This window comes from Lycorma delicatula, chromosome 4 (genome assembly GCF_047948215.1).
Source record: "Lycorma delicatula isolate Av1 chromosome 4, ASM4794821v1, whole genome shotgun sequence".
Taxonomy (NCBI): Eukaryota; Metazoa; Arthropoda; class Insecta; order Hemiptera; family Fulgoridae; genus Lycorma; species Lycorma delicatula.
Genome location: NC_134458.1, coordinates 108670079 through 108696403, shown reverse-complemented (window position 1 = coordinate 108696403; position 26325 = coordinate 108670079). Strand labels below are relative to the sequence as shown.

General features: G+C 30.7%; 1 protein-coding gene across 1 annotated transcript in view; it reads left to right on the top strand.

Moving 5' to 3' along the window:
- The window catches only part of LOC142322692 (uncharacterized), a 46394-nt gene that overhangs the window by 4007 nt on the left and 16062 nt on the right, over positions 1-26325 (top strand). The window contains 7 exon segments of the mRNA XM_075361772.1: positions 1189-1288; positions 4685-4805; positions 10421-10631; positions 20089-20297; positions 21567-21571; positions 23052-23089; positions 24063-24239. Coding sequence (XP_075217887.1) covers positions 1189-1288; positions 4685-4805; positions 10421-10631; positions 20089-20297; positions 21567-21571; positions 23052-23089; positions 24063-24239 — 861 coding nt within the window.

The window sequence follows — 26325 nt, the reverse complement described above, 5'->3', positions numbered from 1 at the left end:
AAACTGGCAATTTAAATTTGTAGGTTAAGTTGATTGTAATTGAATGCACGTGTATACATCATTAAAATTCATGTAAAATATTCACTTCAATACTGCACCTTACAAATTTACACAATGTATATTTTTTAGTTACACTTAAAACCGTTATTTTAAAGACGCAAGTAACTGATATGCGAAAAAGCAACAAAATAAAAAAATTTCCTAGAATCCGATCGCAGCACCAACTACCGGGTCTGACTGATATGCCAAAAATTTTTTTAAAAATGTCTAAAACGCGATCCCAGCGCTGCCTACCGGATCCAATTGTGAACATTAACCATCTCAAGATCAACAACAACACATAAATAAATTAAAAAAACATTTTCTATCGGATCAGATTGTGAATCTAAACCATTCTCGAATCAACTTATCACACACACAAAATTTCATAAAAATCAGTCCAGCCGTTTAGGAAGAGTTCAGTCACATACACACGGACAGAAGAAATATACGCTACCGATATTCACCAGGCTATCAACAGTTACCACAGTTGTTGATGCCTGCTCTTTCATAACAAAAAAAAGATGTTTGATTATGACTAAAATTGACAAAACAAAATATTAAAAGAACAAAATGAAACACAAATATGATATATTATTTTTGATATATCACAAAAAAATACCTCCATTAAATAAACTAAATAAAAAATGCAAAAAGATCTGGAAGAAAATTGTCTCATACTTGTATTTATAAAGAAATGTCTTATAAACAATTTTTTTTCAAATAGTTAAATAATCTTACATTCACCCCTCTGTTAACATTCTTTATGTTTTAACTCCAAATTAACTATTATTTCTCTCAGATATTCAAAACAAAAATATTCTAGCACTGCTGAATTTGCTCTTATCCAAAGCCATAAATTTTAGCCTTGTACAACCTTTTTGCCACCTCTTATGAGTTCTATAACAACCGGCTCTAGCATTTAGAAGTAAAACTTCAGGCTTATGAATTATGTAAACATGGTGTAGGAGAATTTTTTTTAAATAAAAATAAATTTAGGAATTGTTTAGCTGCCAGCGTGTTGCTACAGAAATATTTGTCAATTATAGTTCTTGTACATTAGGTTAGATATGTAAACAAAAGGCTTTGAACTAATAAAAGAAGAATTATAATAGATGTATTAAATAAATCCTTAACTATTTTTTGCAGAACTTTATCATGCAAACTGTGAACGCCCGTGTCACGAATTAGATTGGCCGATGATATGTAGAGTTAAACTTTCTTTAGAGGCTCATCAAATTTTGGGAAGGTAAGTAATTAAATCTAAGCATTATATATCCTATTTTTCTTTATTTTATAACAGTTGATATACATATAACTGCATGAATTTGAACATTTCTAAAAATTTAGTTCAATAATAAAGGATTTTCCTGAATTTAAATCCGTGTGGATTAAACTGTATTTTTCATACATCTGGAAAATTGTTGTTTCTGCTTACATGTTACCCGCAACAGTTAGCATAAATGACACATTTAAGATTATGAAAACTATTCCTATTCATTTATTTATTTCGGTAAGTTCACTTCCATGTTGGAACTTTAGGTTTAGATTTATTTATTTTATAAAATATTTATTTCATAAAATATATTTAATTTTGCAGTAGTAACAATTTGTTGATAAACAGACATATTTCACTATGCTATTGTGCACACTCAGTTGCCTATTTTATTGTCGCGTGTGTTTCGTGGCTCGATCGGGATATTGAGAGGTTGACAATTTAGAATATTTATATAATTACAGTTTATTGGTTTAAAATGTTTGTAATTACAACCAGACAAATTAATAATAATAACAATAGTGATAAATACAATAATAATAAGTGACAATAATAAAACAGTTAATAAAAAATAGTAAATACACAAATATTAATATAATAATTACAACCACAATAATAATCAGGATAACACTACTACTATTAAATGTCAATAATAACAAATCAAACAATTAATACATAACGTACTACATGGCATAATACATAACATAATCAAAACAGTAAACTAGGTGTAAAAACAGAGCATAATACGTAACGTAAACAACAATGAATAACAATTAAGATATTACACGTCAATAGTAAATAATAAATACAGATTACACACAGGACAGAGTTCAAAATAAATAATCGTTCGGAATTTATTCCAGCTAGATAAATAGAAAACTAGAATTCTGACCCAGTAACAAAAGACACCGCTAGTCTTAACCCTTTTTAACCACTAATCTCTAATTAACAAACAATCGTATAGTGTTCACTTGCAAATACCTTTGCTGTCTACCCTAACAGTTTATGAATGAAATTTATTGCATTATTTCTTTCGCTTATGCACTTATAGTTTTACTGTAACTCACCGTTAGTATTTCTTGTTTACTGGAATTACTCGTGGTGTCATCTTACTCGTATCGAACTGGATTCAAGACTCTCCTGGCTGGACTGACGTCTCGCAAACTCACACCTGTGTGGCTCTCCTCATTGGACTGTCGTTGTAACGTCTCGCTGGACTGGTTCGCAGAATTCCGCCGAACCCACACAACTCTTCTCACTCAACTCCTCGCAGAACTGCCCTTGCGGGAATGACGCCGTAACGTCTTGCAGACTGATTCTAGTAGAACTCTTTCTCTTAGCTGGTCTTACTGGGCTATTTACACTGCTAGCCTCTTTACCTGTTCGACCGTACCCAAGTCGAAGCGTTATAACAGTTGACCGAGGCTTTTGTTTCCATAAATTCCAAACTTGGTCTCTTCTCACCATACAACAAGTGTTTATTGTTTGTCAGCTAGCAGTATAACAAAGGACGATTGTTAAACGGACGTATTCTTCAAAAAAACGGTTCTCCTTTTTGTCCCTTTCCGGATTCTCCAATTATTATACTTTCATAATAATTGCTAGGAATCCGTTACTTAGGCCAGCTATACCGGTCTTGTTGCAATATAAATCAATTACAAATAGTTATGATGGAAGGGTAGAGAAAGATTGGTTTGTTTGAACAGAATGTGAGAATAGTTAAGTGTTATAATACTAAGTTTTGTTATTAATTAAATTATCTTTACATTGTAATTTCATTCAAATTTCTATAATAAACAATTGTGCTTTTATTGCAATAATTATTTGATTCGTATCAGTTAAATCAGGCTATAAACTCATTAATAATTTAGTTACTAAGATTATAAACTATTATTAACTTAGACTTTATTATTAATTAATACTGCCTTTTCTAGCTATGAATATAAGTAAGTGATTAATGATTTCCTGTCTTCGATTATCCTGCACAAGACGGTCTACTACCCTAATCCTATTCAAATCAGGCGGATTGCTTCTACAAATGAATTGTCTCCCCTTCCTTTACTCTCATAGTATCCTTATCTTTCACCCTGACTACCTTGGATAGCCATGAAATTATGTCAGCCTCCATCCTGGTTCCATCTGCAGCATCATGCTTATATCATGTAGTAAAGTAGTTGCTATTTTATTAAGTCTCAATGAGGTGGTTACTTTTTCCATTAACTATTCAGGAAGTTTGTTTCCTATCTAAGCATTATACAAAAAGCCAAACGAGTGACTAAGGTGCTTATCAGTAAAATTAAAATCTTTAACTGTAAATAAAATTGTAACCTAGCCTAAGCAACTGCCAAAAAATGAAAGAATATAAATTTTTAGCACAAATTAAATATTTATTACTGTAATGCTTCATGGTTTTAGTGCTACTTTAATGCAATAGTTGTAGGTTAAAATAATGCTTTTTAATAATTGTAACTTATTCCTCGTGTAGGCTCTGTTTAACAAGAATTCAGGCTAATGACTATACACACACATATATACATAATATATCTAACAAATTTTCAGGGCTAAACACTGTTAATTAATTGATAATAAAATAATTGTTCATTTTTATTTTTTAGCTTAATAGTTCAGAAAGTTTAGTGAATATTGATAAATAATTTAGACTTTATTTTTGGTAATATACCTATTCTACCTAATATCAAATACCATATACCTTCTTCCTGTTATGCTGCTTTAAGTAATTTTATGTGATGGAAATATTTTCTCATTGGTTATTAGATCAGAACTAATCCACTTCTCTTCAAAAATTGTAAAAGAGGTAACATAATACTGTATAAATTCTTTATGATTGTAAGTAGAACCTTCAAAGATATAAAATATTTTATTTGAGTAAAATGCAAACCTTAACATTGTAATACATAGTAGAACTAATGTTAATGGTAAGATATCAACTGTGCAGTGTTTTAACAAATATATTTTACTGTTCACAAAATTTAAATGACTTTTTTAACAGGTATAAGTGACTGCCAAAGGGTACTAACCTTTCATCCTTTTAGTTCTTCAACCACATCCTCAATTTTTATGTAATCTATACATTTTTCCTGTATTTTACTTTTTTCCTTTCCATATATTTCAGTAGAGAATTCTGTTACTTAGCTTCTTTGAAATTTATACAAATGCCTCTTTTATACTTATTATTTTTTTTTAACTTCTTCCAGTGACTCCTACAATTTTTTGCTCACTCAATTATCAGTCTATTTTCTCTATCTTTTTTCAGACTTATATTTTTTAAAGTTTTTTTTTAAACAGCTACTTAAAAATAATATTTTAACATTATACGATGTTAAATTTAGTCTTTTTATTGTGTTATAGTTGGTGTGGAGATTGTCCAAACAATTTAACTGACTGTGATAGACATGCTTGCCTTACAGCTGATGGTTCATCACGTCATGTGTTATCAGCTAACCGACAGTTACCAGGACCTGCGATTCAGGTAGTTGCCATATTCATAATATAAATATTATGGAGTTACTATAACCTCCATGTTTTTATTTCTTAAATAAAAAACCCGTTCAATAATAATAGGCTTCCTGTGGGGACTGCATGTGAGGTTAGAGTGGTGAAGTGATGCAAGAAATTTGTGCGAGACTAGACCAATCATTGCCAACTGGTAACAAATGGGATGCCCTGGGGGACTATTTTGGGAGGTGCAATAGTATACTCTTATTATGTCTCTGCAAACAATCATCCAATTTTCAAAATTCAAACGTGATATTTGCTAGTATAATACAAAATCACGATGGAACCAAACCAGAACAAAGATTAACTGATATACTCAGAAAAATCGAGTGGCCTATGCCCAGACCAGCTTGAGCCCGGCAAGCTCCCACAAATAGTCTTTGTAGAGTTTGATGACAGTACGATTAGAGGTAATACCATCAGCATCAGATTGAGGATCAAGCCCACTATTATCAAATTTGATGCTTTAGGTGGACAGAGCAAAGTGGAGCTGTGTATGCTGCCACTAATGTTGTGCTATGATGTGATGGTACATAAACTACAAGGGCTACCCTAGATAGAGCTGTTGTAGATCTGAGCAGTCACATCTTTGCCAAGGGCCAGGCCTATGTAGCATTGAGTTGCATGAGACAATCGGAGAGTTTAGTCATTAGTTGTTTGGATCCCAGAAAATTGCTGTATAATCAGCATCAAAAGTCTCTTGAGGAACTCAATCACTTGAGAAAAATGTAAGTTTAGATTGGTGTAACCCAATTAAATAAATAAATCGAGATGTTTAGTTTCTCCATTTGGCTCAGTACATTAAATACATTATATCCAAATTTTTTTGAATTGTGAATTTTTCTCGATGATCACTAAAAAGTATTAAATTATAAAAATTTAAAAAAATAAATAAATTGAACTAAAAAATAACAACAAATCAAACTAAAAAAAAGAAAACAAGATATGAAAATATAGGATTAAACATCATTATGCATTTAATTAAATAAAACAATGAGTGATCAATCAACTTTCAGACAGTTTTAATTTGTTTAAATAAGATCCAGGAGGCTCTGAATAGTAGCTGGCCTACATTAAAGAGCTGTGAACAGTAATAATTCCGTATTAAAGAGCCTCCCAACTGCATTTAAATATTTTCGTTGAAGGACAAAATTTTCTAATTGATGTAAGACCTGGTGAGAACTTAAATCATTAGACAATCTTAAATACCTGCTCTACAGCATGAAAAATATATTTAAACAAATTAAAACTGTCTGAAAGTTGATTGGTCACCCATTATTTTATTTAATTAAATACTGGATAACGATGTTTATTCCTTTACTTCCAAACTTTGTTTTCTTTTTTTTTTACTTTGATTTATTGTCTAGTTCAATTTATTTATTTATTTTTTATTTTTTGGCAATTTTTTAATTTTTATAATTGTTTTTATTGTTTGTTCTTGTAATGGAGACAAAGATATTCCCTAGGTCAAGTCCGTGGATAAAGCCATTCCTACAAACCACAAATATACCAAGGTCATATTAAATTTAAAGTTTCACACCTAGGTACACATTTATAGTACATATCCAGGAAGAAAACTTTGTTTTTTCCTTATTTTTACAAGTAAAAAAACAAAACATGATTACATATTTAAGGTGTTTCATAATATTTTAGATAGTAAAAGATCTATAATGCTATCCGAAAAAGGGGAAAATAATTAACTCCGAAAGGCTTTTGAAAGAAAAACATTTCATTAATTTGAAAGAAAACCTTTTAATTTGAAATATAAACTGACAGGATATTTTTTTGAATTTGAAAATAATTGCCTACAAAAACAATTGTGAAAAATAATTTGGATAATCTGTTTTTCAGATTAAAATTCCTTAATTTCAAAGATAGATAACATGGTTAAATATCTAATTTAGAAATATATGTAGTTTAATTTAGAAACATTTGTAGTAATGCTGTTTACAGTGAATCACTTAACAATATTCTTTTACGGAATTCATTATTAGCTTATATAATAATTATTTGTTAAAACCTTTCATAAGAAAATTTTTGTCATCCATAAGTATAATTAACAAGAATAATATTGCAATAATCAAAAATCATTTTTTGAAGCAAGAATAATGAGCCATAATTAATTATTGATATTTATCTTTTGGAATGTAAAGTGTCACTTATTACTGACACTTTCACCTCAGATTTTAATGAAAAAGCTCTTTTGACCAGAGTTTATTTTAATATCTAATTACAGTACCCATATATTAATATATAAAACTTTAATTTTGAAATAAATATATATTTATACTAAAATAATCAAATGCTCTCCTTAAATCGCTCAGTAATCCAGTTTTAATATAATTAGTAATAATTATTAGGTGAAGATGATATCAATTATAACTTACTGCTAATTAGGCATCACTTATAGCTTAACACCAACCTATTTTTTTTTTTTTTTTTTTTTTTTTTTAATTAAAAATAGAAAAAATAATAAATTACATTAATTTAAGGTAGAAAGGATTAGATATTTTTTAACTTTGTAGAGAAACTTACTCAATGGTAAAATGAAAGTCCTCTAAAAGAAATAGATAATTAATCTTCAATACAATCCCATTTAATAAAATTAAATAACATGAACGTACAAATTCTTCACCTTCAAATGTTATTCATTGATATCTGTCTACATAGGCCAAACACTGTTAAATTGCATCTGCTGTAATCCTTGTTACAACATGATTTTTTTTAGTTGAAATAACTTTCCCTTAATGCATTGTATTATTGGTGATACATTTTTTTATACTAACATATTACTCCTGGAAAACATTTTTTTCTTGATGAATTAATTCAACGCAGAAGCTCACAAAGAAGCTGATACATGGGAATATGGAAATGAAATTTTGTAGCATTTGAAAAATCCCATACTTGACTGGGATTTGAACCCAGATAATTATAATTTGTTTATAATTATCATACAAAAGAGGTAACATAATTTTAATTTTGTAAAATATAAATTAAACAAACATCAGCATCAAAGTGCTGTGGCTGATAAGTATGTATAAAGGAATAAATTATGGTGTACAATTCCAAAAAAAAATTAAAAAGATAAATATGAAACTAGTAGTATGATGAGTAAAAGAGAAGATTTAACTGTGGTGTATAAAATGTGGTGGTTTTTTGCTCATCCTAGGACTTTTTATATGTATATGACATCCCTCAATGTGTAATGGAAAAACTAGTAAACTTCACTTTTGATAACTCCATTTTAATTAATCGCTTATTCTTTTTTATAAAACACTTTCAAACATGATCTTGGTGGTAGGCTGCTTAAAAAGAGGAGTTAATTTAATCATACATTATATCCTATGTTGTAGACTGAAAACTTGGGTATGAATAAAGCTGCAACAAGTAATGAGCTATTATTGGCTCTTAGAAAAGCAAAAAAAATAATAAGGTGCCTGGTCTTAATGAGGAAATAATAAATTTTTTAAACAAGCACCAGAAAGTTTTCTAAATTTAGTACTACATTTGTTAATACTATATGGAAATGTGGTAAAGTGTCTGAGTTCATTTACAGAAGCCATTATTTTTCCTTTGCCCAAAATAAAGTGACAGAAGTGTTGTGGGCAATTTTAGGGAATGTAATTTAAGAACTCTCTTTCAAAGCTTTTTACAGGAATGATTAGAATCTTGGAATGATTACAAAATTGGGTAAAGAGAAATAATGTGTTAAATGAATACCAAACCAACTTTTGAAAAGGATACTCTAGTATAGATTTTTAATTTACAAACATGATTCAACTGTTTAGGAAAAGTTGGATAACAAGTTATATTGTTTCTTTGTGGATGTTAAAGTGGCATTTGACAATATCAACTAAGAGGCCAATGTAAAGGAAATTTTTGAAATTTTTTTAACTTCATTTATAATACCACAAATTTATTTTGCTTGTTTTTAGTTATTTTTTATAAAACTCTTTCATAAATGTTCTTAAATCGATGTATAATTTCAAAGTAAAATTACAGGCTAAATCTAAGTAGAAAAAAGAGCAATCAGATAAGTTTTTTATTACAGACTAGGAAAAATCGCTCATAATTTAACAGAGGGATTGTTATTTATGAATCTGCCATATTTCAGGGTATAATGATTGATCATACATTAACATAATATCAGCACATTTTTATGATGATGAAAGATTTCAATAAAATCTATCTTATCTTAGATAATTTAATGAACCTATTTAATTTAAAAAAATTACAAATTATCTATTATAGTTGCTCTTACTCTGCTTTGTATTATATTTTGCATTAAAAGTTGTATTATATTCTGATACATATTGCATCTTTTGTATCCAGAAGAAAATCAAAGGAAATCAATCATTTTCATTTTTTAAATATAAAATTTTGTTAGTTCCCCCAGTACTAACACAATACATGACAAAAATGTAGTATTAATTATTCAAAACATAATTTCATAACTGAGAAAATCCCAACTTTGCACTAGTATCCATTCTTATTCACATTCAGGATAATACAAGAAATTAAACTAAAAATAAAGTTTTAGAAACTTATTAAAGGAGAATCTCTTAAAGGCAACTATTATTCAGTGGAGAATTCCTTGACTGACTGAATCCTTTTGTAAATTATTGACATATTTATATTGTTGTATATAATTTATAATCATGGTATCATTTATTTATCATTCAATATATTTTATTTTAAATTTATTGTATTTTTTTATAATTTGTATGTTTCTGTAAATAGTGTTTGTATATTTTGAACCAAAATGTGACCTAAGGGGTATTTCCTTAGATTTACAGTACGTTAAAAAAATAAAATAAAATACTTGAAGAGTAAATGTTACCTTACAGGTAAATAAAAATAACGTGTTAGCATCCAGACTTTTTTTTTCTATTTAGCCTCCAGAATCACCATAAGGTATTACTTAAGAAGATAAATGAGGATGATATGTATGAATGTAAATGAACTGTAATCTTGTACAGTCTCAGATCTACCATTCTTGAAATGTGTAGTTAATTGAAACTCAACCACCAAAAAACACTGGTATCCACGATCTAGTATTCAAATCCATATAAAAGTAACTTGCCTTTACTAGGATTTGAACCTTAGAACTCTTGACTTCAAAATCAGCTGATTTGCGATGACAAGTTCACCACTAGACCAACCATTGGATCATCCAGACTTCTCCCTACAAATGCCTAACTACAATTTCCTACTTTTCCAATTCATGTACCTTAGGTAACAATAAATATTAAATGAATTTTTCTTCAAGCAGAGTTGTGAAGTAGCTTTCAAAAGTAATTATTTAATTACATATAATGAGACTGATTGATTTTATAAACAAAGATAAAAATATTTCATCAGCTTTTTCACTTAGTCTTATAGCAGTTGTTGATGGAGGCAAATATAAATGTTCTAGAATGAGAAAAAACACCTTTCAATATAAATATATTTTTGAATAATATTAATAGTAACAATTTGAAAAATTTTCATATACATTGAGATCAGTCATCATATTACCTTAATCATCATACCTCATCATTATACCTTAATTAATGGCTCTTTTTTAATTCTGGTTCTTTGTATTTACAGGTATGTGAGAACGATATATTAGTAGTTGATGTTACAAATAAAATTCCTGGTCAAGGAATTGCAGTTCATTGGAGAGGTCAGCCTCAAAAAGAGTCTCCATATATGGATGGTGTGTCCATGATTACTCAGTGTCCAATACCTGCTCATACAACATTTCAATATAAATTTAGAGCATCACAAGCTGGAACACATTTATGGCATGTCCATACAGGTAAAATAAGTTTTTTACATTATTAAAAGAAAAAATTACTTAATTAATATGTTACTTGCCCATGAAAATAATTTAATAAAATCTATACATGCACCAAAGTACTCATATAGAACAGTAGAGAAGTTTTGTAGCTCCAAATATACTTCACAATTTTAAAAATGCAAAATTCTCTTCTAATTTATTACCAATAACTTATTTTGCTTCCAAATATCCAACTGCGTTATTCCCACATTTCTAAAATTTTTTATGTGTTTATTTCAAGATTCCATATACTTCTTTTATTAGTAGAATGTGATGAGATAAAGGAGAAATAGAAATACTTCGAATCTATTGCAGGTTTACTCATCTAGTCTACACAAGATAAATTTATTTTTAAAATTTTGCCATCCAGTGACTATTTCTATATGGTAGGCATAACAGTCATAGTTATCTTAAATCCACCAATAAAGTTTCATACCAAAAACAATCATCATAAAAACAGATATTATGGACAATTAACTTAAAACAATATTACAGAACTCAAAACTGATTTCAGCAAAAAAAAAAATCTAGCTACAAACCATATTTCAATGTTTCATTAATAAATCCACAAGCATTGGATTAAATATTAAAAAAATACTTCTTTTAATAAATCCTTAATTAGAATTGTTTTTATGCACTCTTCTGAATTTATATAAATCCAACATTCTTATTTTGATAATATCTATTTTCATTAATTATTAAAATTCTCCTAATTCTTGACAAACAGGGGAAGCTGATCATCAGAAAAGATTACTTCTAAAGTTTATGTTTTTATAAAAATTTCCCCTTTTGCTTATGACAGCACAGTTTATTTTTTCCCTCTGTGATTTATGAAGCATACTCCCTTTTCATTAACAATAGTAGATCTTTTCAATTTTCCAATGTTTTGTAAAATCATTATAATAACATAGCATCCAGACTTACGATCCAGCACATTTTAGGGTGTGTTATAAAAACTTTACATACATCAGATAGTTTTACTTCATCTTAACAGATTGCTAATGATAAATTAAAAAAAAATTTAATAATTTTTTTTAACAGTTCTTCATGGACATCAAAATTCAAATTACTTTTTATTTCATATATCCGCTTAATATATTCTCCATTTAAAATCACACATGTGCATTTTACCTCCTTGCGCGAAGTAAAGGAAGTTTTGTGATCTCAAAAAAATTCCGTTATCAGATTTCAACGGAAATATGCATTTTGACCATTCCTGAATCCATTTTGACTAGTTTCGGTGTGACGTCTGTACGTACGCACATACGTACGTATGTTTCTCGCGTAACTAAAAAATAATTAGTCGTAGGATGTTTAAATTTTGGATTTAGGACTGTTGTAACATCCAGTTGTGCACCTCCATTTTTGATTGCAATCGACTGAACCAAAAGTGTCCTAAAAGCCCAAAATCCCCAAGAAATTTGGATTTTGGACTTTTTCATAACTGCATTAATAAGCCCTCATTGAGAGCTTTTCAACGATATATCATAAGTGTTATATCATTGTATTTATTTTCATTGCTTCCAGAGTTATAGCCAAATAAAATTTTAATCAATGAAATATTTGGATCTTAGAAGGGCACATCGGTTCGAATCAGACTTCATCTCCTCTTTTTTAACTTTTTTTTTAAATTTAAATATATTGAATTATTAATAATTATTATCCTCTGATTGTAAAAAAATTAAGATAAATAATAAATGTAAGATTTGAAAATAATAAAAAAAAGAAAATATGTAAAAATATCAGAAGTTATTAATAAAATAAAATTTTATATACTTTTCATTTAAAACAGATGTTTATATGTAATTTAATAGGCATACAAGGAAGTCATGTGGGCGTACGTTAAATCCACGTTACTAAAACATTTTTACTAAGACATTTTTGTATTTTTAGGGAATTATATAGTATATTATGTGATATAATGTCTGAGTTTTTTCTGTATTTACCTCTGGTATGTTCCTTTTCAGTCTCCAGCAGTAATTGGCAAGCATGTTTGGGCTCCATTTTCACTTACAGCATGTTTCCATCATTGATATATGCTGATGAATGTGAAAGTATTCACCATGCTCATTATTTATGTAACCAAGATTAGGTGGCAAAAAGTCCAAATGTAAATGAAGTTGTGTTTTTTTTTTAGACATATCGCTAGGCTTACCATATGTCCAGGATTAGCCCGGAAAGTTCTGGTTTTTTAGTGCTGTCCGTGGTTGTAAAAATGTCCGGGGTTTGAGAATTTTATGACTGGCGAGGATTTCTTTTATTTTTAGACCTATGTTCGACATCGCGTTTTTAAACATTCTCTTACAACCATGCATCTCTCAGCCGACCTTGGAGCAACCGCTGATGTCAATTTTGACGGAGGCGTGGAAACCGGTGTCGCCATAACTTTTTGCGTAGTCATTTGGCACAACAGGGGCAGTGTGTTTATGTTGTTTTCGTGTGTGAAGTAAATCATCTTACGTTTTTGATTATTTTTATCTCTATTCGTTTTTTGTTTCATCGTTTAGAAATGCAAAAAAAAATGTGGATTTAATGTTAACCTGCAACAGGAATACAAATTTTTGAAATTGTGTAATGACAGTAACAATGAACGTGTTTATTGAACACTATGTACTAAAGAATTTTCTGTTGCACATAAAGGAAAGTGTGATTGAAGACCATGTGAAAACAGCTAAACATAGGAGTGCTACTGATGCTACTGCTTCAGCAAACACAAGAGATCTTTTTAAAACCAAAGATAGGAATAACAATAACCGTGTGCTGCTAAAGAAGCTACATTTTCATACCACACAGCTAGACACCAACTCTGACCAGACTGCACATCTAAACTGGTTAAAAAGTTATATGACCCAAAATTTTCATCTGCTAAAATTAAAACTAAGGCAATTACTATTGTTAATGTTATTTCACCATTTATATTTGATAATGTGTTGCGTTCTTTGAAAAACATTAATTATGTAACAGTAACAATGGATAGCTCAAACAGAGGTGAAGTAAAACTTGTTCCAATTGTTGCAAGATATTTCAGTCTGGAGGAGGGAATTCAAGTTAAACTTTTAAATTTCGATGAAGTGTTAGCTGAAACTCCACAAATTTTTACTCTGTATTTTTTTCAGTGTGTAAAAAAATGCACACTTGAAGAAAAGTTGGTTTGTTATACTGCTGATAACAGTAACAGTGTGGTGTGAAGAGAAAGGGGAATGAAAATGTTTTCAGAAAAGTTCAAAGTGGTTTAGATAGATTTATTTTAGGAACTGGTGTTCAGCCCACATTGTACACAATTCAGTACAAACAGCATGTGATTCTCTACCCCTGCACATAGAAGTTATTGTTTTAAAAATTTATAAATATTTTCACTTATATACAGTAAGAGTAACGAAACTTAAAGAGTTTGTGAATTTGTGGAAACAGATTACAAAAAAGTATTATCACATAGCAGCACAAGGTTCCTTAGTTTGTTACCTGCAATAGAAAGAATTCTTTACATTTTTGATGACCTAAAAACAAACTTCTTATCTTGTAACAAATGCCCAAAATTATTTGATTTTTTTGAAAATCTAGAAAGTGAACTGTTTTCAAAATTTGTATATGGTACTCTAGTATTTGTATATTAGATTTGTATATGGTAGATGAATTGGTGGAATTTAGAGAAGCTTAAGGAAGAGAAGGTAAAGAAGATTTCTGAGGAGGACATTGCAAGAGGTCTGAGTAGAAAAGGTAAGGTGGAAAATATAGAAGAAGAATGAGAGAATGTTAAAAAGGAAATTATTAAATCAGCAGTAGCAAACTCAGGTGGAACAAAGAAAACTGGTAGAAAACCTTGGATATCAAAAGATATATTGGAGCTGATGGATGAACAGAGAAAGTATAAGAATGCTAGCGATTAAGAAGGTAAAAGGAACTTAAGGATTCTATAAACAGGAAGTGAAAATTAGCAGAAGAAGAGTGGATTAAAAAAAGTGTTCAGAAGTGGAAAGAGAAATGACCATTGGTAAAATAGACGGAATGTACAGGAAAGTTAAGGAGAATTTTGTGGTACATAAATTAAAATCTAATAATTTATTAAACAAAGATGGTAAACCAATCTATAATACAAAAGAAAAGGCATAGGTGGGTGGAATATATTGAGGAGTTATATGAAGGAAATGAGTTAGAAACTGGTGTTACAGAGGAAAAAGAGGAGGTCAAAGAGGATGAAAAGGGAGTTACAACACTGAGATCTGAATTTAAGAGAGCATTAAAAGATTTGAATTGTAGAAAGGCTCCTGGGATAGACAGGATACCTGCAGAATTACTGCATAATGCAGGTGAGGAAGCAATAGATAGATTATACAAACTGCTGTGATATTTACAAAAAAGGGGAGACTTCAAAAAGAGTGTTATTGTCATGATACCAAAGAAATCAGGAGCAGATAAATGTGAAGCATACAGAATAATTAGCTTAAGTACTCGTGCATCAAAAATCTTAACTAGAATTCTGTACAGAAGAATTGAGAGGAGAGTGGAAGAAGTGTTAGGAGAAGTCCAATTTAGTTTCAGGAAAAGTATAGAGACAAGGGAAGAGATCTTAGCATTCAGATTAATAGTAGAATGAAGATTAAAGAAAAACAAACCAACATACATTTATAGACTTAGAATAGGCATTTGATAACATAGACTGGAATAAAATGTTCAGCATTTAAAAAAAATTAGGGTTCAAGTATACTGAAAGACGAACAATTGCTAACATTTATAGGAACCATACTGCCACAGTATTAATTGAAGAACTTAAGAAAGAAACAGTAATAAAAAAGGGAGTCCAACAAGGATGTTCCCTATACCTATTCCCTATACATGTTCATAGGGAACATGTTTTTAATGTTCCCTATGTTTTTAATCTTTGCATAGAACTAGCAGTTAATGATGTTAAAGAACAATTTAGATTCAGAGTAACAGTGCAAGGTGAAAAGATAAAGATGCTACAGTTTGCTGATAATGTAGTAATTTTAGCTGAGAGTAAAAAAGATTTAGAAGAAATAATGAACGGCTTGAATGAAGTCTTACGCAAGAACTACAGCATAAAAATGAACAAGAACAAAACTAAAGTAATGAAGTGTAGTAGAAATAATATAGATGGACCACTGAATATAAAAATAGGAAGAGAAAAGATTATGGAGGTAGAAGAATTTTGTTATTTGGGAAGTAGAATTACTAAAGATGGATAAAGCAGGAGTGATATAAAATGCCGCGTTGCACAGGCAAAACGAGCTTTCAGTCAAAAATATAATTAGCTTACATCAAAAATTAATTTAAACATCAGGAAAATATTTTTGAAAGTATATGTTTGAAGTGTAGTTTTATATGGAAGTGAAACTTGGACAATTGGAGTATCTGAGAAGAAAAGATTAGAAGCTTTTGAAATGTGGTACTATAGGAGAATGTTAAAAATCAGATGTGTGGATAAAGTGATAAATTGAAGAAGAGAGAAGCAGTTGGAAAAATATAGTTAAAAGAAGGGACAGACTTATCTCCTAGAATAGTCGCTTTAATATTGAGGGACAGGTAGAAAGAAAAAAATTGTGCAGGAAGGCAACGTTTGCAGTAATAAAACAAATTGTTAGGGATGTAGGATGTAGGGGGAATATTGAAATGAAACAACTGACACTAGACAGGGTATCTTGGAGAACTGCATCAAACCATTCAAGTGACTGAAGACAATAAAAAAAAGAAAATGTTAAGACTTTTTAGTCATTTCAAAAATGTGTCCTGGGTGGACCCAAAAGAATATGGTAAGCCTACATATTGCTTCTCAGTTTTTTATAGTTTTACAGAAGTTCACTCATCCAATTACATAATTTTCAGTCTTTTTTTGCCCAAGAATGATTTAACAAAATTTTTAGATAATACCCATGCTGATTTCTTAGATTCATTCAAAATCCAAATCTTTCATTGTTACATATCTGTGGTACAATAATTATTCCTGCTTTGTTTTTTGTTTGCTGTTCATGGGAAACTTGCTCAAGTGTAAGAAAATTCTAAAAAGAAACATTGGCCATTACGATGCATTGCTTTGAAAAATGTTTCATCAAACCAAGTTTTATATGTAATGTTGAAAGATTCACAAAAGCTTGACAAATAACATTTTTCTACATGGTTATGAGTACTTCTTTCTTCAGCCAGTCTTTTTTAATATAATGGTTTTTTCCCTGTCTTTACTATTCCACTCTCATAAGAAGTGACAACAGTACTTATGAGTGTGGTATTGGCCAGTGAAGCAGAATATGTCTTGGGGATCTTCCTAGACGTTTCCAGCACATTTAACAATCTGTGGTGGCCCTCTACCATTTTCCAATTACACAGGTGAGGATGCACTGACAAGGAACAGCAAGTGTTGAAAAGTTATTTCAATCACCAGGATGTGTTGCTCCACAAGGGCAGCTATGAAGTACGGAAGACACTGTCTAAGGGTTGTCCTGAATGCATTGATTGTGTTGGGTCTTCTCTTGTGGGTGTTAGAGTTTGACTCTTTTGAGGCTGAGGTTGTCCAGTGGGTGTCTTGTTGTGGTCTATACGGACAACGGGATCCTACTGGTCGAAGGATCCTCACAAAGGTAGGTCAAGTTCAAGGCCACTTGTGCATGCAGGGTGCTTGAGCTGTGGGCTCATCAATACAAAGTGACTTTCAGCTCAGAGAAGACCACAATGATGGTCTTCAAAGGCTGTTTGGCAGAGAATCGGCAAGTTCGAGTATTAATATCAGGCCATTGAATTAAGTACACTCAGATTCAGAAGTATCTCAGGTGTATCTTAATGAGAAATTTCACTTCAAGAGGCATCTTCAATATGTCGCAGAACAGGCCTGTAGTGCCTTTTTTGGGATCTGACGTGTGGTCAATCCAAATTGGGATCTCAGTTTTAGGACCTTAAGCATCCTGTACAAGAGCTTGTGCGAAGCAATTATGTTGTATGCTGCACCAGATTGGGTGGATAGGATGAGATTCAATAGTTACAGAGATGTATTATTGAGGACCCAACAACTATTACAATTAACAGTAGTGGGTAGTTATCGAACTGTTTCACGGTCTTAGAGATTGCAAGATTGAAACTGGTTGATATTCTAGCTCTTGAGAGACAGGAGCAGTATGTTGCTTAGGAAGTTGGGTGAGTTGACTTCCGAAAAGTTTCAGAATATTGAGTAACATGATTGTGATTTATGGTAGACTAAATGGGATGAGACTGTTGATGGGGGATATACGCACGATCTCTTCCCAGACATTAGAAGCTTGCAGGGCGCCTAATGGGTTTCCCCTAACAAGTACGTAACTCAATTTCTTACTGGTCAATGGCCTTCAGGGGTAGACTGGCTGGGTTCAGCCTGGTCGATTCAGGTCTGTGTCTACAGTGTAGGGTGCAGGATGATGCCTCCCATGTGTTGTTTGAGTGCACCAAATACAACCTGGAGCACACCACACTAATTTGTCGACTGGATACTATTGGAGCAACGCTTGACATCAGTCAAAACTGGAAGGACCGGGCTGAACGGCCAGTGGTTGCAGAATTTCTCCACTATTTGGCTAGGGAACAAATTGTGGAGGGAATCTAAGGTGCTGCTTGTTCTTGTTCCTGCGTACTTTGTTTTGTTACAATTTCTTGTTAGTATTGTTTTTGTTTTGTTAGTGTTATATTGTTTTGGATGTTTTGTTATTAGTTTTATTTTTGTGTTTTGTTTTAGTGTTTTTCCGCAATTGTGTCACATGTGAACTCACTTTACCTTTCAGGTAGGTAGGTAATTCAGTTCCTTTGACGACTGTAGTTTTCAGTCTTGCTTGAGACTAGAAATGTGTTTTGTTATTTTTTGTAATAGTTACACCGATGGGAATGTTGCTTGTGGCATTTGTGTTGGTAGCATCCTGGGCCGAGGCGACTGAGAGATATGCCAAGGTTTGGAGATGTAATATGCCAAGGTTTGGAGATGTCATATGCCAAGGTTTGGAGATGTCATATGCCAAGGTTTGGAGATGTCATACGCCAAGGTTTACCTCCAGTAAAGCCCATCAGAACTAGGTACAGTGGGGTGATTGGAGGGTGTCTTTCCCTAGGGGATCAGGATACAGTCTAAATAAAATGTCTACCATCTTTATTTAGCTCTCCACATATGTGTCAAGAATACTTTTTTCACAATATATCATTGACAATGAAAATTTCATACTATCATACATCTCTTTCATTTGTGCTGCCCAATTAAGATGAATTGATGGCATTTCTGTGGTAAAGGAGGATTGATTTCAAACTCATTTTAGAGAAATCTATTAAAAACTTTCCATTCCATAGCATTATTTTGCTGTCTAGTAAATCCAATGAAGAATTTAGATCATTGTAACATACTGTATTATCCTGCAAGGAGAACATATTCTTGCTACCAAACACAGAAAAAAACATGTTTTAGTGCCACTCTTAAGGAGGTTCCAGCCTTTTAACCATGAAGCCAGTAACTCTGCATTTTAGACAAAATAAGTTATGCTTGTAACTTTGTGAGGTTCAGTACTCCACCTTAGATATTTGGATCCTTTTCTTCTTCCATTCTAAATCACAGTAATCTTCTTCATCATCAACATTTTCTTCTAAACTCCATGTTTCTGGTGTAACTGGAACAGATAACTCTTCACTCTATTGAATAGGTCTCATGGCTAATTCTCTGGTGAAGGTTATTCTCTGGTGATTATTTTGCAAGGCACAGTAAAAATAGTGATTGAAATGACTATATCAATTATATCATTGATAAAGTCTATTAATTAAATCTTATCACTGTAATAATTCTATTTATCCAAGAAAGAGAGAATCATAATAAACAATTAGTATTAATGTAATTCTATGATGTAATACCATAATAGTTATTCTGGTCACTCTTCCAGATAATTCCACTCTGAGCAATTAATGAATATAGCTCATTTATTAATATTTTCACATATTCATATTTCACTATTAATATAAATACTGACCTCCCAATAAATCTTTACAAGTGTAAGTCTTCATAGAAAAAATAAATTGTTTTTACAATTTTTAATTTTTTACATGGGACAATTACAAAAAAAAAGATGTAGTCTTTAGGACAAATTTGGAGGTCATATTTGGATTTGGCATAAAAAAATACATTAGAATAAGCAAAAATTATCTATATCATAAAATTCATGAAAGCCACTGTCATTAACATTTATTTAGTCAGAATAAGGAGGAGTTCAATATAGTTTTAATTATATTATTTATTTTGGTTAGTGATTGTAAGAGTTGAGACATATTCTGATTTTATGATTTTTTTCCCTAGTAATAGCAATCATTATCTGGCTTTATAAACTTCTAAAAGAAAATTAAGATAGTAACATTTTTAAAACTTAAACTAGCTTTAAGGATGATAACCCAAGCTCTGTCAGTTTTATTTTGCTTGATATTTTTCATACAGGTAATGACCTCTTAGACGGTTTATTTGGTCCATTTATTGTTCGTCAAGCTGATAGACGAGATGTGCATCGCCAATTATATGATAATGATGATACCAAACATTACATTGTAATCAATGAATGGTCATCATCAACACCACCATCTTCATTGTCAGCAAATGGAAATATTACCCCAGGTACATCAGTTCTTCTTATCAATGGACGAGCACATGTAGAGGTAAGTAATTATTTATTAGAAATTTATACATTAATTTAAAAGTGTATTCATCTTTTTCAGTTCATACTCGTGAATATATAGTAATTATTAGTCATTACAAGATAGAGGATTCCATTTTTGTTCTGGAATTTTTTATCAAAGGTATACTCCAGAAAAATAAAAAATAATTTTAACTATCTGTAAGTATAGTGAAAGATCTTTTTTTGTATGGTGTAAAAAAATGTCATATAATTGTGCTAATAGTATGTTAAAAAAAACTTTGATAATAGGATAATAAATATTATGTTCACATAACAAACACACTGTTTTCCCCAAAATATACCATAAAAAATTACGATGTGTGTTTTATGTGACTTCATCAAGCAGCAATAGTAAAATTTGAAATTATCAGCATATAAAGTTACTCAAATAACATATTGTAGTTCTGTAGGAAATTATTTAGTGGATGATTCATATCTTTGGTAGGAATGATTAACACCAGATGTTAACTTAGCCAGAAAGTGTACCGTCAAACCTGATTCAGTAGGCATGATTTGTCATTACATTATCATGATTTGTGTAACTGTTAATGAATAATAGAAATAGGAGGGCATTTCATAGCAGAATACAATGTTTATGTATGTGCTGTGCTACCATCCTACATTCAAGATAGCTGGCAGCAAGGGTTTGCTGTATGTGTAGAGATGGCTCATTTAAAGGCCGGACCAATTGCAATCAGTAAATACCAGATTCAGATTTTAAAGAAACTGAGAATGGTTGCCTCATTTCATGAACAGATATAGACTAATCGTACAGAAAAATACCTGGAGATACCAACATCTGCCATATGTTCATAAGGAAAAATTTCAGAAGCATCTCATTGAACTTTTAGTAAAGAGAAATAATTAATAAAACAAGTAGAAAATGGTGGTCAGATGTCAATACTTTTCAAAATGCCAGGAAAAAACTGTCAAAAAATTGTTCATGCATACAGATGGGGCTCAGAGAAACAGCAATATATACAGTCTTTTTAATAGTCCTCGCCAGTGGTAACATTTTCCACATTATGTTATATTCAAATGAAAAACTCTTCCAACTGCCAAAAATTACCAAATGATGCAATGAAAAGGATGGATCGATAATGCACTGGTATTACACTGGATAAAATCTCTATGGAACAGTAACTTAGAACCCTTTTAAAATTAGATAGCTTGTTGGTTCTGAACAGTTTCTGTGAGTATCTGAGCTGGCAAAATACTCGTAAATGCTTAGGCATTAAAACAGAGCAAGTTTGTATTCCTAGTGGAATGAGTTGTTCACTACAGTTACTTGATGTTTATTTAAATCCCTTTCACAGCTCACCTAAAATATTTTTATACTCAATGAATAGCAATTGCAATACGAGGCACTCAGAAGCCAAAGTGATTAACTCCAATTTAAAAATTTCCGCCAAAAGTGGATGCTTATTAATGCAGAAAAATCTTTCTATTCAGTGGCTATTCTGTTTAACTCCTTACTTGAGTTGTTTGGTTACAGAGTTCAGCACTTTCTTTGAGATCTGAACAAGTTACAGAAGTTTTCACTTGCAAATCTGATTAACTCCAAACTAACCTCAAAGTAACTGATAAAATATTGTGTCAATAGTGATTTATTACTTTTTAAGTTTCGTGAAGTGAATGGTTTTAGTAAGATAGTAAGTGATAATTTAGTAAGTAATTTTGGTTATTAAGTTAATAGTGACTTAGCATTTTCACAGCTTAGTAAATTTAAAGGAAAAACAGTACTTTAAAAACAGAACTCTGAAATTAGTACTTTCTGTGATGATGTTGAAAAAGACCCAGACTTTGCAGTATCACTTGCAGAGTTATCTGGCTTACATGGTGTAGTTAATAGTAATGATAGTGATGACTGTTCAGGCAGTAATGCTGAACATCAAAATGATGTTGTGATCTTAATGCGTTTAATGAAGATAACATTGGCTAGTCTATGGTTAATAAACAACAGCATCAAACAACAGCATTCATTTGATAAAGTGATTAACTCCAACAAATGACCGGAATTTTACTATAATTACGGCAAAATGCTAATGAAACTGTTTAAATTTAATGTAAACAGCTTTTAATTTTTGTATTATACATGTTTAACTTATTACAGTAATAAAAGCAATCGGTAATTATGTAGAGTTAGTTAACTTTAGTTCACGTTTTCTCAGTTATGGATGATCTGGAGTTAATCAATTTGGCTTCTGACTGCCTCATAAATCGAATAACTCCAACAGGAACACTGAAGAATCTGATCTTACTTTTTTATATCATGGAATTCTGACTGCTTGGAACTTACAAACAATTTGGTGGTGAATATTTTTTAAAAAATTTGTATTTCCAATAGCACTGATTGAACATCATCTTACGCAACATATTTTCAGATGATATATAGTGAAGATGGTTAAATTTCTGCAGATGACACAAGCACTAGTATTGATGATGATTGAAATCAGATAGGAGAGTTATCAAGTTTAAGTAGTGTTTCTATTGCCCATTTCTTACCTGTAATTGAAAAAATTATTTTTTATGTTTGTAGTCAACAAGCAAAATTAATTTAAATCAGTTTTAAAATAATTTTACAATTTTTTTTTTAAATTGACTTTCTAAAAACTGGAGGCACTTGATACATGAAAAAATATAGAAATGTGGATGATTTTAAAGACTTCTTAACAAGAAAAGAATACCAAAAAATTCAGTCAGCTATCGATTTAAGTTGAGTGCAAAGGTTATCATTAACTTAATAAGATTACCATTATAAGAATAATTTAAGAATTTGGCATTTTTAAGTAATTTAAAAGAATAGATATTTACCAACTATTTTATGAAAATTGGACACATAGTCATTATAATACATGTAAATTGTAATACTCCAGACACCAGTGAGATATACAAATTTTATTAAATTCATGTTATCGCATAAACCAATTTTTTTTTTAATTTGGTTATAAAATTCTGAAAAATAATAATAATAATAATATCAGCCAAAATAAATATCAAAATTAATATGAAAAGACTAACACTGATTAAAATCTGACAGTTACTTAGTTCAGTGATAAACAACTAGTATGTGACCACTGCTCATTAAAAAATGGAAGAACTTAGATTATAAATGATATTAGAATATAGCGCATTAAAGATTTTATATCAAAAATTAAAGTTGTAAAATTTATTTTCTAACCTCCTCAAATACAACTGCACATAAATAAGTAAATACATAATTTATAAATGATTCTCTAAACATCTAATGAGGACACTGAGATGACAACTTGCTTCCTACATTTCCAAAATATGCTCTCAAAAGATTTTTTTTAGTTTTTAGTGTTATTGAATGTTGCCATCAGTAATAAAAAATTAAATTAAACTCAGCTTTGATTAAACATTTATGGTGTTAGTTCACATCTGAAGACTTTGCTTCACATTTTTAATTTCCAAATGGTACTCTAAAATCAACCAATGTAAGACATACAGAACTTCCAAAAGGTCTACAAGTATATTTCACAAATTTACAAAGTGATAATATTTACAATTTTTTTTTCAAATTTTTCCATTTATTTATGAAATATAGTAGTAATTACTTGTTTTTTTCACTGTAGTCTACCTTATCAATCTCAAAAAATCTGTTACAAATATACAATCAGCTCTTAATTATGTTTAATGTACTTAATTTAAGAAAAATGTTTTATTTATTAATAATTATATGTTTGTCAGACAGATATAAAAAATAAGCCAACATTACCATTCACAAAATTTAACATCACATCTGGTGAACGTCATAGAATTCGTATCGCATATGCTGGTGGTCATTTGGGTTGTCCAGTATCTATCCAAATTGAAAAACACCGGCTACTTATTATTGCAATGGATGGACATCCACTCACACCAAAAGATGTTGAATCAGTTATACTTGCACCAGGTATGCTTTAATAATTATCAGCATTCATTTTTACAAATTTGATACGCTACAAATTATGAAACACGTATTTTTACAAATTTATTTAAATAATTTCTTAAAATTTTGTTGTTTTTTTTTAAATTTTTAATTAAATAAATTTTTTTTAGAAGCCATTTTTTAGGTATTATATGTACTGTATTTTATTTTTTTCGTTTTTTTTTTGTCTTCAGTCATTTGACTGGTTTGATGCAGCTCTCCAAGATTCCCTATTTAGTGCTAGTCGTTTCATTTCAGTATACCCCCTACATCCTACATCCCTAACAATTTGTTTTACACATTCCAAACGTGGCCTGCCTACACAATTTTTTCCTTCTACCTATCCTTCCAATATTAAAGCGACTATTCCAGGATGCCTTAGTATGTGGCCTATAAGTCTGTCTCTTCTTTTAACTATATTTTTCCAAATGCTTCTTTCTTCATCTATTTGCCGCAATACCTCTTCATTTGTCACTTTATCCACCCATCTGATTTTTAACATTCTCCTATAGCAACACACTTCAAAAGCTTCTAAATTTTTCTTCTCAGATACTCCGATTGTCCAAGCTTCACTTCCATATAAAGCTACGTTCCAAGCATATACTTTCAAAAATATTTTCCTGATGTTTAAATTAATTTTTGATGTTAACAAATTATATTTCTGACTGAAGGCTCGTTTCGCTTGTGCTATTCGGCATTTTATATCGCTCCTGCTTCGTCCATCTTTAGTAATTCTACTTCCCAAATAACAAAATTCTTCTACCTCCATAATCTTTTCTCCTCCTATTTTCACATTCATTGGGCCATCTTTGTTATTTCTAATACATTTCATTACTTTAGTTTTGTATTTGTTTATTTTCATGCGATAGTTCTTGCGTAGGACTTCATCTATGCCATTCATTGTTTCTTCTAAATCCTTTTTACTCTCGGCTAGAATTACTATATCATCAGCAAATCGTAGCATCTTTATCTTTTCACCTCGTACTGTTACTCTGAATCTAAATTGTTCTTTAACATGATTAACTGCTAGTTCCATGTAATGATTAAAAAGTAACAGGAATAGAAAACATCCTTGTCGGACTCCCTTTCTTATTACGGCATCTTTCTTATGTTCTTCGATTATTACTGTTGCTGTTTGGTTCCTGTACATGTTAGCAATTGTTCTTCTATCTCTGTATTTGAACCCTAATCTTTTTAAAATGCTGTACATTTTATTCCAGTCTACGTTATCGAATGCCTTTTCTAGGTCTATAAATGCCAAGTATGTTGGTTTGTTTTTCTTTAATCTTTCTTCTACTATTAATCTGAGGCCTAAAATTGCTTCCCTTGTCCCTATACTTTTCCTGAAACCAAATTGGTCTTCTCCTAACACTTCTTCCACTCTCCTCTCAATTCTTCTGTATAGAATTCTAGTTAAGATTTTTGATGCATGACTAGTTAAACTAATTGTTCTGTATTCTTCACATTTATCTGCCCCTGCTTTCTTTGGTATCATGACTATAACACTTTTTTTGAAGTCTGATGGCACTTCCCCTTTTTCATAAATATTACACACCAGTTTGTATAATCTATCAATCGCTTCCTCACCTGCACTGCGCAGTAATTCTACATGTATGCCGTCTATTCCAGGAGCCTTTCTTCCATTTAAATCTTTTAATGCTCTTTTAAATTCAGATCTCAGTATTGTTTCTCCCATTTCATCCTCCTCAACATCCTCTTCTTCCTCTATAACACCATTTTCTAATTCATTTCCTCCGTATAACTCTTCAATATATTCCACCCATCTATCAACTTTACCTTTCGTATTATATATTGGTGTACCATCTTTGTTTAACACATTATTCGATTTTAATTTATATACCTACATTTTCTACATTTGTGTTCTACATTTTCTACCTTATCTTTTTTACTCAGACCTCTTGCAATGTCCTCCTCAAAAAGAAAAACATTTATCTAAATTTTTATCTCTATATTTTCTGTTTTTGTGACAAGAAAATGATTAGATCTTAAAATTTGAGCATTGATCTTGATTTGGAAAATATCCTTCGGCACATAATTGAAATAATCCAAA